Below are 16435 nucleotides of genomic sequence, written 5' to 3' on the forward strand. Positions count from 1 at the left end.
CCTCCTTCATTAAGGAACACACAAATTGGCCCGGTGAGCACACATCTTCTTTCCCTGCTGGTTCTGTGATACTTGACAAACATAATTGAGCTATACTCATAACTGCAATTTTTACCACAAATCTTGTATAACACTAGGGAAATCAAGATTGCTATCCATGCTTCATTATGTTACATATGTGTGATGTAAATATGTGAAACTCTACTGTCGATTCTAGTACAGTTCCAATAATATCCCTTGAATTTTGTAAAGGAAGCTGTTGCACCTTGGATCTATAACTTCAGTACGTGAAATACCTTAAAATAAAAATAAATGAATTACAGATAACATGACCTGCAATATATTTGCCTGGTGATGAGTAGTGAGTGACTGAAAAAGTAAAATAATCATGCTATCCGAGGGTTCTGAAAGCAAAATAGATAAAAAATATATCTAACAATATTTTTCTGTGACCTATCTTGTACAGAATGCCTAAAATACGCATTTGCTGTGGAAATATTTGTACTTAGTACTCCACTTTGGTGTGAAACCTGACAAATCATCCATCAAGGCAGAGAGGCTAGGGGAACTAATGGCAACAGAATCAAGAGTCCATACTTATTCCACTGTCCTAGCAGATGCTGTAGCATTTCAATGCCAATGCTTTCTTTGAGGTGGACGACAGCCACTTGGCATGATCCCACATTTTCACCTCAAAGACAGCTAGCTGATCGTAAAGTTGACCAGAGACAACAGCAATGTGGAATTCAAAAACGTCAGCTTTATATTCCTTGACGCAGTCTATCTAGGACAAATAAATTGTGCAGACTCGTATCTACAAAATACATGGTGAGATTTGTAGACCAAGCTACAGATTTCCTTGTGGCATAATATGGAAGCATCATTTGATCCGTTTCATAAACACCATTAAAAGAGTGTTTTTATTAATTAGAAAATAATGTTTATTTACGTGTGTTTAAGTTAGACTAAGTAGGCCTCAAATTTAATTTACTGATCCTTTGCCTGTTTGCACTGGCATCTATTTTAAAACTGCTGAAGAAAATGTGTCATTTAAAATGGCATGAACAAGCTTCCCATGTGCATGTTTTTCTTATGTGTTTTTCCTTTCAATAAATTTGTTGAAATGGGATTCATTTCATTGTGTTGTTTTCTTGTACTGAATAAAATGTATTTATAGATGTGCCTTAGGAGGACGCCATGACCAGATGTTCTTATATGTTGGAATATTTAAGGCTGTTGGTAGCCACAACTGTGTTCGATTCATTTTTAAAATGGCTTATTGTTTAGTGTGCTTTAATAGTGCAACATAATTTCCCTTGTTTGTAGGGTAAAGGTATCTGGCATTTATTTATTCATGATTTAGGCATTTCCTAATAATTTATTTTATATAGAACATATTCTACAAAGTTGATTGGTTTATGTAATGCATCTTTGCTAGTACAGTCTTATGATAACTTTTCACACCATGTTGTTCTTCACTTTTCTGAAACTATATAATGTGCCTTTAATGGGATGAGTGCTAGACCTGCCAGAGAGTTTTGCCTTACCTTTTGCTTGTTTCTACAGAGGCAGACTCTACGATAGCCTGTTTATTTGATTCATGATTACAGACTCTTCTCTACCTTTAAACCAATCAGCCCATGGACTGTTATCTGTCTTGATAATTAGACTTTCTTTGCTTTTGAACTGAGCAGTCTTCACATTAGACTGTCTACTGATTTATCTCTTTTCTCTAAGGCAGACTACATGTCGGCCCACTTCTTGATTACTCTCATTTATCTTATGAACTCAGAAATTTGGAGTTTAACAGAAAATGTACATTGTTTAATAATGTGACACAAACATGCTAATAGAGAGAGGTTTGTGTAGAACCCCAAAATATTACTTCAATTCAACTGGATGCAATTTTTCCAAATTTTATTAAGTAACATATCAACAAACTATGACTTACCTGGGTTGACAACGTTCACAAAGATATATGTCAGGAATGTGCTGCCTGTCAATTCCCATGCAATCTATATGTTGCCAAACACTTCCAAAAAAAGAGAAAAGGAGCTTCAGATCCAAGTATAGGTTTAAAACTAGCAAATACGTTTGCAGTTATCTAATTTTCATAAGGCAACAATTATTTGAATTTCTGGGAACAGAGACAATATATGTTTCAAAAACAAAGTGGCAAGTTGCTACGAATACAAACTGATTTTCCATAATCCCTCAATATGGGAACAAGCAAAAAACACTTCACTGTTATTTTTTCTATCCCCCCAAAAAAAGTATAGTTAGATTTCCTCACGACACTGAGCAAAGCCAGATATCCATTCATGTATACTTCAAAAGCATTTCATTTACAATATACCTAAGTACCTTAAGCAAAGTTCTATGCCTAACATTTCCATCTTACTTGCAAAAAAACATAGGTCGATATGGCATACTCATAGGAAAACTAGAGACTAGAATGCAATTATTGGTTAATTGTGTTCATCTGGTATCATACGGGTAAAAGCTGCTCAGCACTTTCTAATGTGTGCACCACAGGGAAGCTAATGTCAAAGGTATCTTATTCATTTGAATAGCAATTAAAAATGAAATCTGGTGAGAGGAGAAGGGAGTGAAGATTGGAGAGACCAGGAGAGGTGGAGCAATACAGACAGAGCGAAACAGAGAAAACTAAAGACAATACAAAAAAGAGAAATGGAAAGAAGATGGAGAAGGAAGTAGAAGGACCGAAAGAGGAAGAAAAAGATAAAAAGTTAAATGGAAAAGAAAAATGTAGTTGACAGCAACACAATATAACACACAATTTCAGAGCTCTCCACAACAAGGAACAAGTTACTCACCTCCACGAATACTTCTACAAATTGACACTTGGTCTAGAGTCATATTCTGTGCATTATTTCTGCCATCTAAGTGTTGGGAGAACATGTAGAAAAAAAAGCTATTTTTTAGGATTCTGACCAATAACAGAATCTGTATCCTTATACTGCATGATAGAGACACTCACCTCTCAGCAGTGATTGATAAATAAAACCAAAAGGAAAACACTGGTTCCTTGGGATCCCATTGGTATATCTTTCCATATACAGCTCGTGGCATTGGTGCTGTGTTTTCATTGCATCGGGACTGGGTGCTCTAAGGGCAACATTTATGTGGCTTAGCCTTTATTCGTCTAATCCATACATTTTTTCGTTGATTAGAAGTAAACTCTCACTTTTGAAAAGGTTGGATACCCCTGCTTTAGGAGTCCTTATCAAAGGGATTGTGAACAAATAATTGTAAGGACATTTTATGTAAACAATAATGTAATGGCGGCAAGGTGTGCTTTACCTTAAGAAAACTGCAACCCTAATCTGGGTCAAGAAGACATGGAAGTACGACCTATTCCTGACATGTGGCATGATCTAAGTCATGCTTCCCAAACTTTTTTGCATCACGACCCAATTTTCAGAACAACAAACGTTCGTGACCCACCTACCTTTAACCGACACAAAGGCTGGGTCATTTTTTAATGTAACCCAGGATTCGTGTGATATCACATTGTCATTTACAGAGAGCACATTTTCAATTGATATGATTACTACATTTGCACATACTTATATTTTTACTGATAAAACACTATAGCACACAAACAATGTGTGTAAATCAGGTTTCTGTGAATATATATCATTTGTGCATCACCAAATAAAGTGTCCTAAATTTGCATTGATCCTATTAAACTCACTGTTTCCAGAACACTTCAGAATGCTTGGTTTTTAATTTTCTAACTGCTGAATGCATACAGTTCATTTACATGAATTTCCTTTCACAGTCCCTCTACTCCAGCAAGAGTGTCACATACTTCACTTTAAAAACTCCTCTCACTTTGCAGTCAGGGAAAGAAAAGTGCACATCAATCCCCATGTGAAAGGAATAAGCAGCAATTTGTCATAAGACATAGCCAGACATGTGACCTCTGAATCTGAAGAACAGCAAATGCGACAAGATGATTACAAAATGTGAAGGCATCTTTATTTATTGATCAGACTTTTCTGACCCACCACATATTGGTTTGTGACCCACCAGTGAAACTCTGATCTAAGTTCTTCTGAATGCACCTGATGCTGAACCTCTTCTCCTTGAAGGCCTATGATTCCCTGGTGGATGAACCTTTGGCAAGCTTCAGAATGTTCATACCATCCTGTGTGTGGGTCAGGAGAGGGTACTTATGTGTTCAATACACAAGCAGCCAAGTACAGGATGTGGCCACTGAAGCAGTGGAGAAGATATGGTCTTCAGCCTCCTGTGTGAATGCTCCCGCAGATGAATCAGGTCACTGAATCAGCACTGCCAAGGCCAAGCTGGGCTACTAGGATCATACAGGCTTTGGATTATTTCAGCTTGATGAAGACTCACAGAATCAGGGGTACTGGTGAAAATATATACTTGAACTTACTTGACCAGTACAGCAAAATGGCACTCAACCTCAATCTCGGCTGGTAATACTTGGAGGAACATCTCAGCTTTCAATTGATTTATGTATGCAATGAATTCTTATTTTTGGTAAACCCCACTCACAGAGGTTGTTCAGCAGTGAATTGTTCAGAACCCAGTCATGGGTCTCCTGAAACATTCTGTTGAGTAAGTCTGCCTTGGGGAACTGAAATGAAGTAATCTTCAGATCCCTGGCCAACAGCCATATGCAGAGCGCCTGTGCTTTTTTGGTTCAGACGGTGGATTGTGTCTCTCTTTGCTTTTTCAGGTAGTATAATATTGTTGTACTGTTTCACTGAACAAGGAGACAGTCTGTCTTGAACATCAGAAGGGTGGATTTCAGATAAAATGCACCATTCTAGCATGATTATATTGCATGATATCTCTCCTGATTAACAGTACCATGAAATTACTAAATTGCTGCCAGATAGTCCGCTTGTCTCTGCAGCTGCTTACATACCAACACTGCTGGATTTCTAGACATTCCTGAAGAGGTATCACGTGGCAATGAATGGGAGTTATGAGGAAATTGAAGATCCTATGGATCCTCGTAGAGTCAAGGTTTGGCGTGCAGTAAGATGTATCACCCTTTGAAGAGAGTGGTACTTCAGATGCATGTAAGACATTATCGCCTCCGAAGGATGCACTCTAGCTTCTCGACAGTTGTATAGTAAAAGCAGTATGGCCCTAATGCAAGAAAGGATAACAGGCCCCCCAGTTATTGGTTTGTTGGTACAACAGCTACTGACTGGAATGGACCTGCTGAACTACTGACAGCTTTCCCCCTGCTTCAGAGTATCCAAAAGAACTTCCACGTAGCGCATAGATTGACCTGGGCCTGATGCCTACCTGGCTTGATTAACCTGAAAACCAAATAATGGAAAGTGAAGGCCATCTTCTGAAAGTGTTGTAAAGTCTTTTATTGCATTGAGGCTTTAATGATGTAACTAACACAAATGAAGGACAAAATGTGGAACCAATCAAACATTCACCCCCAGTCACAGATGTGGGTTTAATCCATCAATTATTTTGCTCATCATGCCAACCCAGTTTGGACCCAGCCATATGCAAATCAGTCTTGACCCTGTTCCCCAAGGGAACAGTACAGCCCGAACCGCCAGGCCAGATCCTCCATGGACCGGAATCAAGCATCCTGGGAAACTGCCACGATACGGGTAAGCAAATGTATTTTTATCTTCTTAGGTGAGTAACAACTGCCATTCATTTCCAAACATATCTTGGGGATTATTTGAGATTGAACAGTAAGACATTTTATGGGCAGTGATTTTTGCCCACCAGAAACTTCAGATGCTTCTCATTATCATGATATGGAAGCAGGTGACACAAATATCTATGAGACAGATCCAATCCCCTTGAAGGAGCTGAGGGTAGAATGGGTGAAGGGAAATCATTATTGTCCTTCCTAACTAATTTGTTTTTAAGAGTGGGTCTGAATTCTTGCTTTAACCCTTTTCTTTGAAACCATACATTAAATGGCTTTAATTGGATTTCCTTTTCAAGTACTGAGACCCCTCTCCACACTCTGCTTCTTGAGAATAATGTTTATCTCCAATTGCAGCCTATCCTAATGCTATTGTGTTACTTCTTTAAAGTACTATAGGTGGAAGGCACTTAAACCTGTGAGAATAGTAATTTTGTACAATATTTAGCACTCATCAACTTGTGAAATTTTCCAAGGTGAAGCGTCAGTCAAACCTGGCATCTTTTGACACTTGATGATTCAAATCAACATGTTGTTGCTCTGGGAGTAGCAGCAAGACAACTATGAGATTGTCCTCACGAGTGCCTTGACTTGGAATGCTACAAATGAAGTTTTCAATGATGATCAGAGGAGTAAGTGGTCTTCCCTGGGGGTATAAGAGTATGATTTGTAGTAGTACATGTAAGTCTTCAAAGAGTAACCAGGGCAACATGCACTTGTGAAGTTAGACGATGATCAGCTGAAACGGCTGCAACCGGAAGTGGTGAAGTGACTCAGGGGGTCATTATGACCCCGGCAGTCGGTGTTATAGTGGCGGTAGTACCACAAACAGGCTGGCGATACATACCACCATATTATAACATTGGCGGTTTGGCAAAAGCCAAACCGCCAATGTACCACACCGACCGCCACAGCAGTAATGACCGCCGGGCTGGAGACTACAGTCTCTAGCCCAGTGGCCATCACTAGGCCGCACACGGGAATATGACCCCGCTCTCCACCATGGTTTCCGTGGCTTACTTACCACCACGAAAACCATGGCGGTAGGCACTATCAGTGCCAGGGAATTCCTTCCCTGGCACTCATAAGGGTCTCCCCCATCCCCCTTCCCTTCCTAAGATTCCTCCCTCCCCCTCCTGACACCCCGACATACACACACCTACACGCACAGACATACACACGCATGCACACACATACCCCCAATCACCCATGCATGCATACATCCATACACACACACTGACATACATACACGCACACATGCATTCACACAACACAACATACACGCACACTCACATCCATTCATGCACACACGCATTCCACATGCCCCATACCTGCATGCACGCACACAGAAACATACACATACACGTTCAGGTAATGTTCACACAAGCTGTAAAAAGGAACACAGCTACCTGTCACTGACAGGCATTGAAGGGATAAAACAAGTTACCTACCTTTACACTGTGGTTCCCCAGTAGTGATATTTTTCATAAATTCAAATGCTTGAATCTTCCCCGTCGTCATGGTGGGACTCCCACACTAATAGTAGTATAAGGCAGTGCTGTAAACATAAGCATTAGTAACCTAATAGAAAACAATAGACTTTGCTCGCCAACTGACATTGTTTTAATGCATCCAAACTTTAACCAGTCAGAGCAGAGACCCTGAAGCACTCATCCCCTGCAGAACCACCATACCTCAGACTTCGAGCATAAGTGTAAAATATCAGAAAACAAGAGGTATTAATAATGGTGAGCCCTAACTGCGTGGCAGGAGGGTTTGTATGTGAATCTATGAAAGATATTAATACTGGAGAACAATAGTATACAGGTAAGTAACTTGCTTTTTATCCAGTATTATATCTTTCATAGATTCACATGCTTCAAACTGCCTAGTAAGTAGTAATAAAGCAAAAATGGAGGCGGGTGAAGCAACCAACCCCACCATGATAACAATTACCACACTGCGAGTAAACTTCACTCATGAATTTTATGCAAATATTTTCTCAAATATCATGTGACCAGAACCTATGATAAAGGTAAAATATAAAGAGAGAGAGAGAGTCATCAAGAAAAGTATGCAAAAATAGCACAAAATTACATACCTTAGCAAAACAGGCTCCGTAACGCGGGCTGTCTGATTGCCACATCAGCTTTTCTCCAGGAATTCAGGCAGTAGTACTTTGTGAAAGTTATGAGCATGAACCCACATTGCTGCTATGCGGATGTCAGGCAATGATACCCCTGCAAACTGGGCTGAAGAGGCAGCGACCTTGCCTGTAGAATGTGCCTTCACCTTTGCAGACAACGGCCTTCCTGCTTTCTCATGACAGAACATAATGGCTGCAGACATCCAACGACCAATACTCGCTTGTAATAGAGCCTGTCCTTTCCTTGGCGTGGAAAAATAAATCAGGAGCTGGTCAGATTTACTGGAAAGCTTTGTTCTGTTGACCGCGACTCACGAAAGAGTAGGAGCAGCGTTCCATCTTCGTCTGACTACACAGGGATCGCTAACTTGTGCGGATTGGCATAAGACAGGAAAACATTACGAAATTAACACACAGATGCCGGTATTTAAAACGAGTGGCGCCAGTAGATAGCACTCGGGAACTGAGTAATCTAGCTCAGATACTTTCTTTAATTAGATGGAAAGTGGTGCCAGTGTTCTCCGACAGTCCTGATGAGGCCTTGAGGTGTTAGGCCGAAACGCGTCGACATATTTCTAATGGGTTCAAGGAGTCTGGGCAAATAATTAATTGATTTCCAAAATTTATATAGCACTACTTACTACCTTTTACAAAGAATCTAAGGCAGTATACAGCTGGGTGCAAGATCCTTGGCCACCATGTAATTGTTGATCACTATATTTATTGTGTTTTTTTGTGACTATCCTATAAAGCGTTGGAGTAGGGCACATGTTTTTTAGACACTGTATGTATTATTTGTTCCACATGTCTGGTATTAATGTAAATGTGTATGTATAAGTGTATATATGTCCATCTAAGTTTCATCAGTTTATAGATAGGCAGTCTTCCTCTGACTCTGATGCTGTTGTGTATTATTAAATGAAATAAATAAGGGAAAATAGCTTTACCCCTTCGAACCAAGAGTCAATATTGGTTCCGTGCAATAATTATTGAATTTGTCCCTTTCCTGCTAAATTTTCTGTGAGTATTGTTAAGTTGGTATCCTAAGCAGGCGAGGGTTATAGGATACTCCCCCCTTTTTCGGTCAGAAGTAGAACTTGAGACGTCTCCCGTCAAGAGAATGTTAGGCTCTCTCTCCTGGCGAAGAAGTAAAACTGAATAATGTTGGCAATATGATGGGCTCATTGAGGTGAAAAGATGTTGGCACTTTCTGGCAAAATGTAGGGTTAGTTTGCAAAATTGATATCATCTCAAAACTGCAAATATGGTTTGTGAATTGTCAAGGCTTGATATTTCACTTATTCTCTTTGCAGAGGTGAGTGCTAAAGAAAAGCTTCTTTCCAAGAAATAATTATCAAGTGAGCCTTATGAACTGGTTCAAAAGGACCTCCTGTAAGCTGAGATAAGACTGTGTGTAGCTGCCGTACCACAGGTGGAGGCTTTGCTGGAGGGTAGACTCAAAATAGGCCCTTCATGAACTCCTTAACCAGCCTGATGGATGATAATGAAAGTTCCCCTTTACGCCTCCTGAATCTGGAGACAGCCGCCAGGTGAACTTTAATAGATGAGTGGTCAGTCCTCATTTTGTGAGCTGCAGCAGATAAGGAAGAATCTGCTCCAGGGAACATAATATGGGCTGCAGGGACTGAGCTCTCTAGATTGCCTGACATGGAGGCAGTTTGTTAGAGGAATCGTACACTTTGGGGGTATAATTAGTCTCTTTGTAAGTCTATTATTAATAAAAAGTTGCTTAGACTGACATAATGAGGTGTTTGTTTCTTTTTTCTCACACTTTTGACTTTTTTTTTTCTTTTTTTCTTTTTAAGAGATGTCAATGTGTTTAGATTGAGAAGGAATTTTGGAACAGTAGAGCAGTTCCTGTTTCCCTGTATGGTGTTTTTATCCTAGCCCTCATAAAGGTGCGCAGTAGTTTTCCTGCTGGATACCAAAACACGTCGGCACTAGTATACCAACCCCTCCGATTCAGACTAGCATTACTGTCTCAAAAATATATTGCATTTATATGACTTCATTGACGCTGTTTATGTGTTTGTATAGTGTATGGTTATTGTCTGAAATAATAGGATTTGTTGATGGCAAGATAGTGCAATTGACTGACATGGTTATATTTAAGCAATACTATGGATATATTTTAGGTGTTTAGACTACGAACTGTTATTACTTGCATTCTATGTTGGAGAAGACAGTAATATCTAGTGGGGTCGTTATTGTGATGTTTTAATGGAGATTGAGGTATGTTTGGTATGTCTGATAAGTATGACAGAGTACGCATGTGAATTTCTTTAATGATCTTTTTTTGTTTTTCTAGGAGTAAGGGTTCTTTTGATAAATATTTTTCAAATGTTGAATTGGTTATATCATACAAATACATTTGTTTTTGAGGATTTGTAAATAAAGGACAGGATTTGCAAGTGAACCTATGTTTTCAAGTCCTATATTTCAGTATAATAGATTAGCCTTTGAAGAAAATGGACTCACCAGTGTCAGCCTTACTTGGAGGTGGGTTGTCTGTTTATGTTTTTTGGTACTGTGTTTTCCCTGTCCCGCTTCAATATCATTGGGTAGTTTTTCAGGGATCCATTTGGCTTTCTTGACGAGACAGAGCTACACCAGGAGCACAACCTCTTCCATTTTGCAGAGTAACATTTACATCATTTACATGTGGAATCAACACAAGCTGGATAACCAATTGCTAATCCTCAGACAGATTTGTTGTGAGGAGCAAAGTGGACAAGTTGAGAGATTGTATCTGTGGATGTACAATCTGCTCCTCTTTCACTGACAGAAGATCCTGAGATAGCTGGAATGGAAAGTGTGTGCACTCCGGTGGGAAAATAAGCTCTGGGAACTAGTACTGTCTTGCCCATGAATAAAAGTGGATGAGGCTCCTGCTTCATTTTGTAGATGACTTTGGGAATGAGTGGGAATGGAGGGAAAGTATATGCAAACATCCTTGTCCATGCTAGGTGGAATGCATTTTCCCAAGAACTTGATTGAGGATACCTGCGTGCATACAACTTGCATTTCTTGTTGTGAGATCTAGGATCTAGGTTTGGAGACTCCCCGTCCCTCAGTGCTGAAACACCTGCATTAATTACCGCTGATTGAGTTCCCAGTAGTGGCACTGTTTGTTTGTCCTGCTTAAGGTATCTGCCCATTCGTTCTGTATCACTGGGACATGTTCTGTCTTCAAGGTGATGATGCTGGCAAGTAACCATTCCCAGATCTGCTGTGGTTGAGCTGAAAGAACCTGCAATCTTGTTCCTCCTTGTTTGGTGCGATAGAACATGGTTGTACTGTTGTCTGTTCTTACCAAGGCTGAAGAGTTGCAGATCCTGGGACAGAAGACCTGAAGTCCTGGATGCCTAGGGAAACCGCTTTCAATTCTAGGAGATTTATGTTTGACAAAGCCTCCTGAGTGGTTCATTTTTCATGGATTTCCAAGTCCTTCAGATAAGTTCCCCAGCTTTCTAAGGAGGTGTCTGTCATCATTACTATATGTGGCTGTACAGGAATAAATGAGAGACCCAGCAAGAGGTTGTTTGTGTCCATCCACCAAGATATCGCCAACTTCAGCTTCGATGTAAATTAAACTATATCCTCAAAGGTTTCCTGGCACTGGACCTATTGCTCGTCCAGCTGCTCCTGCAATGGTTCGATACGAAGACGACAGATTGGAATCAACAGGATTCAGGATGACATCATCCCCAACACTGACTTGTATTTCTGTATCGAAGTGAACCTTTTTGCAGAGGGAGATGCTGTTATTGATTAATCCTTTCTGCGGTGGGGAAAGCCATGGCAAAGTCTGTATCTAGAATTGCTCCCAGAAAGATTGATGACCTGGAAGGAATTAGGGACGATTTCTCCTTGTTCAGTTTGAAGCCTAGAGTTTTGAACAGCTGCAGACAGGCACAAGTCGATTTTCTTGCAGAATGAGAAGTGGGTGCTTTTATGAGCCAGTTGTCCAGGTATGGAAAAACCTGGTGCCCTGAGCTCCTCAGAAAAGCCGCTACTGGAGCCATGCAGTTCGTGAAGACCCTTGGAGCCAATCTTAGCCCAGAAGGAAGCACTTTATACTGGTAATGCACCCTGCCACCTTGAACCGCAGGAACTTTCGGTGCTTGACGTGGATGGAGATATTATAAATACGTATTTAGCAGGTCCAGGGATGCTTTGTAATCCCCTGTATCTACGAGCTGCAGAATATCCTGTAAAAACAGCATTCTGAAAGACTATTTCTTGATGAATGTGTTTAAGAGCCTTAAGTCCATTACTTTCCTCCACTTTTCTGACTTCTTTTTGGTGAGGAAGAAGTTGAGTAAAACCCTGTGTTGCGATGATTTAACAGGACTTCCTCTAGTGCATCATTGGAGAGAAGTAGACTGATTTCCTGCTTCAGCAGACAGAGATAGTGGTGCAATGTTCTGTGCAGTGGAAAACTGGCAGGCTTTTGAACAAATTCCAGGGTGTGACCATGCTGGATTAAGTCTAACACCCATTTGTCGGAAGAGATACTCTTCCACTGATTGTAAAATTTGGAGAGGGCATTTCTGAATTTTTGAGGTGGGATTGAGATGACTGGTGCCTGGGATGTATCATTGTCTTTTTGAACCATCCTGGAACATTCTTCCAGCCAGGGGACGTCTATGAGCTGGCGGAGGACACTGAAGGAATCTTGTAGGTTTGTTGGAAATGATATGCCGATCGAAAACTCTGCTGGGACTAAGGCTGGTACCGAGTTTTTTGGTAAGGTACTCGAGATGCCTCCTCAAAAGGACTAAAAGCATTGCTGTTGAAGTGTGCCCAGGGAACAAGCGGTTTCAATGTCTGATTTTATCAACTGCAAAGCATCGTCCACATGCTTTACGAAAAGATTTTCCCTATTGAGCGGCATGTCAAGGATTTTTGCTTGCACTTTTGGCGAAATGATGTTGCTTTCAACCAACTCTAGCAATGCAAGACGGTGGCTCCTGCCATCTGGCACACAGCAGTAGAAGATATGTCCAAGGCCGCATCTGTAATCTCTAAAGAGGCCTCCTCTCCTTCCAACAGTATTTCCCTTGCCTCTTTCCTCTTGTCTTCTGGGAGATATTCCAGAAACGCTGACATGTCAGACCACATCTGACGGTCGTATCTTTCCAGCATAGCCAGTGCATTAGAGGCTCTAATCGATGTTGCCGCCATGGCCGGGAACCACTTTCCTATATTATCCAGTCTGGTGGGGTCAAGCAAGGAGAAGACGGATTTTTAGCCCATCGTTGGGCTGCTTGCATTATAACTGAGTCACAGTGAGGCTGCCCTATAAGGCAAGTTGGGGAACTGTAAGGGGTCTTATATTTTTTGTCCAGTTTTGGAACAACTGTGGCTATTGAAACCGTGCTTTACTTAATTTTAAACCCTCTTGCCACATGTATTCTACAATGGGGATACAGATTGATGTGCAGTGAGCCGAATCCTTGAAATCATAAAGAAAGCATTTGATTTGCTTAGCCAGGAGTGGCAAATCGGAGCGCTTGGACGCTCATTTCAGGAGCTCATGAAAGCACCTATATCGGCTGGGAGTCCACTGGAGCTGAAGTAGGCGATACAGATAGTGGTGCAACAAAGTTGTCTCATTATAGGTGATCCCCAACAGAATCAAAGGGAATTTCACCTTCCTGAGGCTGTTGGTCCCCATCGCTATCAGCGAAGGTATCCCTAATCGTAATAGGTGGTAGCACAGGCCTTTCCTGTTGCTGTGGCCTGATAGGGCTTCTTGGAAAAGGTAGTCTCTGGAATGTCAGCAAACATTGGGGTCTTTTGTGTCGAGGTAGTCGCCTCAAGAAACCTTTCATAGTGGTCATTTATCATCATGCGCAAGTCGGTGACCAAAGAGACAGGGACTCCACTAATGGTCCATTTTGCCTGATGCTGCTCTTCCTCGGGCTCTTTGTAAGGGTAATGCTCTTGGAAGGGGTCATATGCCTGAATGGGCTCCTGCTAAGGACTATGGTAAGGAGTCAGCTGGTAGTCCCAGACCAGGTGATTCCCAATGCATTCCACCAATGTTGTAGAAGCTGACTGACAACAGAGGTGGTCAATATCCTGTGGCTGTTTCATTTGAGTAGGGAGGAGCTGGCTCACGAGATTCCACCTGCAGGATAATTGGATCAAGACCTCATCCCCGCAAGGCTTGTCCCCGAATTTTATTGGCCTAAGAGCAGGACTTCCACAGATGCATTCTGTAGGACCTGTGTGACCTACTTACCCTCACTTACTCCCTTACTTGTCATTAGCACCCCTTTTGAGAGGGTGGGCATCAACATTCTTAGGCCTATGGATCCTCAAGATTGCTTCCAGCAACAGGTCTATCCTGGTTCTGGTAGATCACGCCACTCAGTACCCCAAGGCCATCCCTCTGAGGACCACCACTGCACCTGCGGGGGCAAAGGCCCTGATGGGGATTTTTACCAGAGTGGGTTTCCCCAAAGGAGTGGTATCTGACGGGGTACATACTTCATGTCTGCATATATACAGCCCATGATGAAAAAGTATGGAATAATTTGCAAGTTCTCCACCATTTACCACCCCCAAACCAATGGGCACCTCCAAACCAATGGCCACACTGCAACATCTCTCTAACAATATACAAACAAAGCTTTCAAGAGCAACATTTCAATCCTATTTTTAATATTCTATTGAACCAAAAACAATTTATTACCCCATTAAGTAGAAACCAAAAGAAAATGTTTTCACGAGCATATCGCCTTAACCAGAGGAAAAAACAAATCACTGTCATTTTACATGAGCCAACAACTTGAACAATCCAAGCATGCATCAAAAGGCAGCTCAGATGTGGCAGGTATGGCAGTTTCATGCACACTTACTGCTGCAGTGATAGAGGTACCCTGGGCGTGTGGAAAATGGGCTAGAAAGAGGAAGTGGGACAAGAACATGCATGTGACCGAGACTTGAAAGAAGCCATGATGTCTCACATCAAGGGTGGGCTTAGATAATCACTAACAGTCAAGGGAGTATGAGCAAGAGACAGAAGATGGTGTTACAGGGAACAGTGGCTGTGAAGTGGTACACTTGAAACTAAAAATACACATGCAGCTATGGGGAACTTCCCTCTGCATTCCAACCTGCCACCAGTGAGTGCTACTGTGCCTCAAATTAGAGGTCAGCTTTGTGAATGAGTTTTAATGGTAATTTCATTAGCTGACCTTGACCTGTATTTAGTTGCTACTGGAGGGTTAGGGAGAGCACAAGTAGAAACATAGTGAACAGACCTATAAGGAACTCCTTAATGATCCTTGTTGGCAGTAAAGATGATTGTCCAGTACTGTGTCGAAACCTGGAAAAGCAGCCAGGTTGACCTTAATAGAGGCATACACAAGCCCTGACCGTGCTAGTTGCAAGACAAAGGACAGAATTTGATCTAATGAACATATAGAGGGTGGAGGTCACAATCTTCGCACCAAAGGCAGAAACTCTTCTATTTTGCATGTTCGATTTTGGTAACATAAGAAGCTCTAGCTAGGCAGAGAATGTATCCATAATCTAGAGGACTGTCTAAGTGTTTAAACACCTTATGTTCAGGTGCTAAAATGATAAACTGAGGGATTATGGGCCATAACAGAAAACTGTTTTTCCTGAAGAGAAGATTGTAACTTGCCCACAGAGGTACAGGTGGTTAGTATACTAGCACGGGTGGTGCCTTTGCCAAAACTGTGACGATCAACTGCTAGGATTCTCTCTTCAGGGCAAGGGGAAGCAATGGAAAGGAGTAAGCATAGGCCTTAAGCCATGAGACTGAAAAATCATTGCCCCTCGGCCCTGGATGCCACTGTCTTTTAGCCAAGTATTTGTATTTCTTGTTCAATGCTTGAAGATCAAAGTTCGATACATCCTAATGCTGTTCCCAATTGTGAGAGACACTTATTATTCTGCTGAGGTCATACATCCATTTGTTGACTATAACCAGGAGGAATTCCATTAGTTTGATTCCTTGCTGTATTACCCAATCCCAAAGGAGCAGTGGTTCACCAGAGAGTGTGCAGAACTTTGTGCCACTGTGCATGTTTATAAAACATTGTAGTCATATTGTCCTTTTTGACTACTACCTGTGAATTCTCTAGCCTTGGGGGAAAATACTATAGGCCCTTTAGGACCACCCTAAGTTCCATTACATTCACAAGAAAGTCCTTTCATGGGTTTAACAGTGGCCCTTTGATTCCAATTCTTGAAAGCCGGCTCTGAAACTTTCTAGAGACACGTTTGCTGCCACTACAAAATTAGTCTGCTGAGGTTGGAAGGGTAAGCCTTATGTTACATTTTTTCGGTTCATCCACTTTAAGGCTTCTTTAGTCTGGTCTGTGAATTAGGACTAGTTGTCAAAGGATACTGATACTTGTATCTATTTAGTATCAAAATTCTTTTGCAGTGGGTACATTGTAGTGAAATAGGTGTTTTTGGCTACTGACTTTGTGTTGCACCACTTTGCACCTTGATTAGCTGTCTAGTGTTCATCAGTTGCAGATTACATATTGTTTTCAGTTTAGCTGCCTATTGACTTTATCTTAGCATTAGACACT

The 16435-nt window shown here is 41.3% G+C and overlaps 1 protein-coding gene across 5 annotated transcripts in view; it reads right to left on the minus strand.

The window, feature by feature from the left end:
• Nucleotides 1-16435, minus strand: part of KMT2E (lysine methyltransferase 2E (inactive)) — a 1466695-nt gene that overhangs the window by 1027546 nt on the left and 422714 nt on the right. For all 5 annotated transcript variants that reach the window (XR_011202375.1, XM_069229869.1, XM_069229870.1 and 2 more), the window contains one exon: nt 1952-2032. Coding sequence is in view for 4 of the 5 variants with exons in the window: in XM_069229869.1 (XP_069085970.1) it covers nt 1952-2032 (81 nt within the window). In the remaining variant the exon portion in view is untranslated. The remainder of the gene's footprint in view (nt 1-1951; nt 2033-16435) is intronic.

Source organism: Pleurodeles waltl, chromosome 4_1, assembly GCF_031143425.1.
Source record: "Pleurodeles waltl isolate 20211129_DDA chromosome 4_1, aPleWal1.hap1.20221129, whole genome shotgun sequence".
In the NCBI taxonomy this organism is placed as follows: Eukaryota; Metazoa; Chordata; class Amphibia; order Caudata; family Salamandridae; genus Pleurodeles; species Pleurodeles waltl.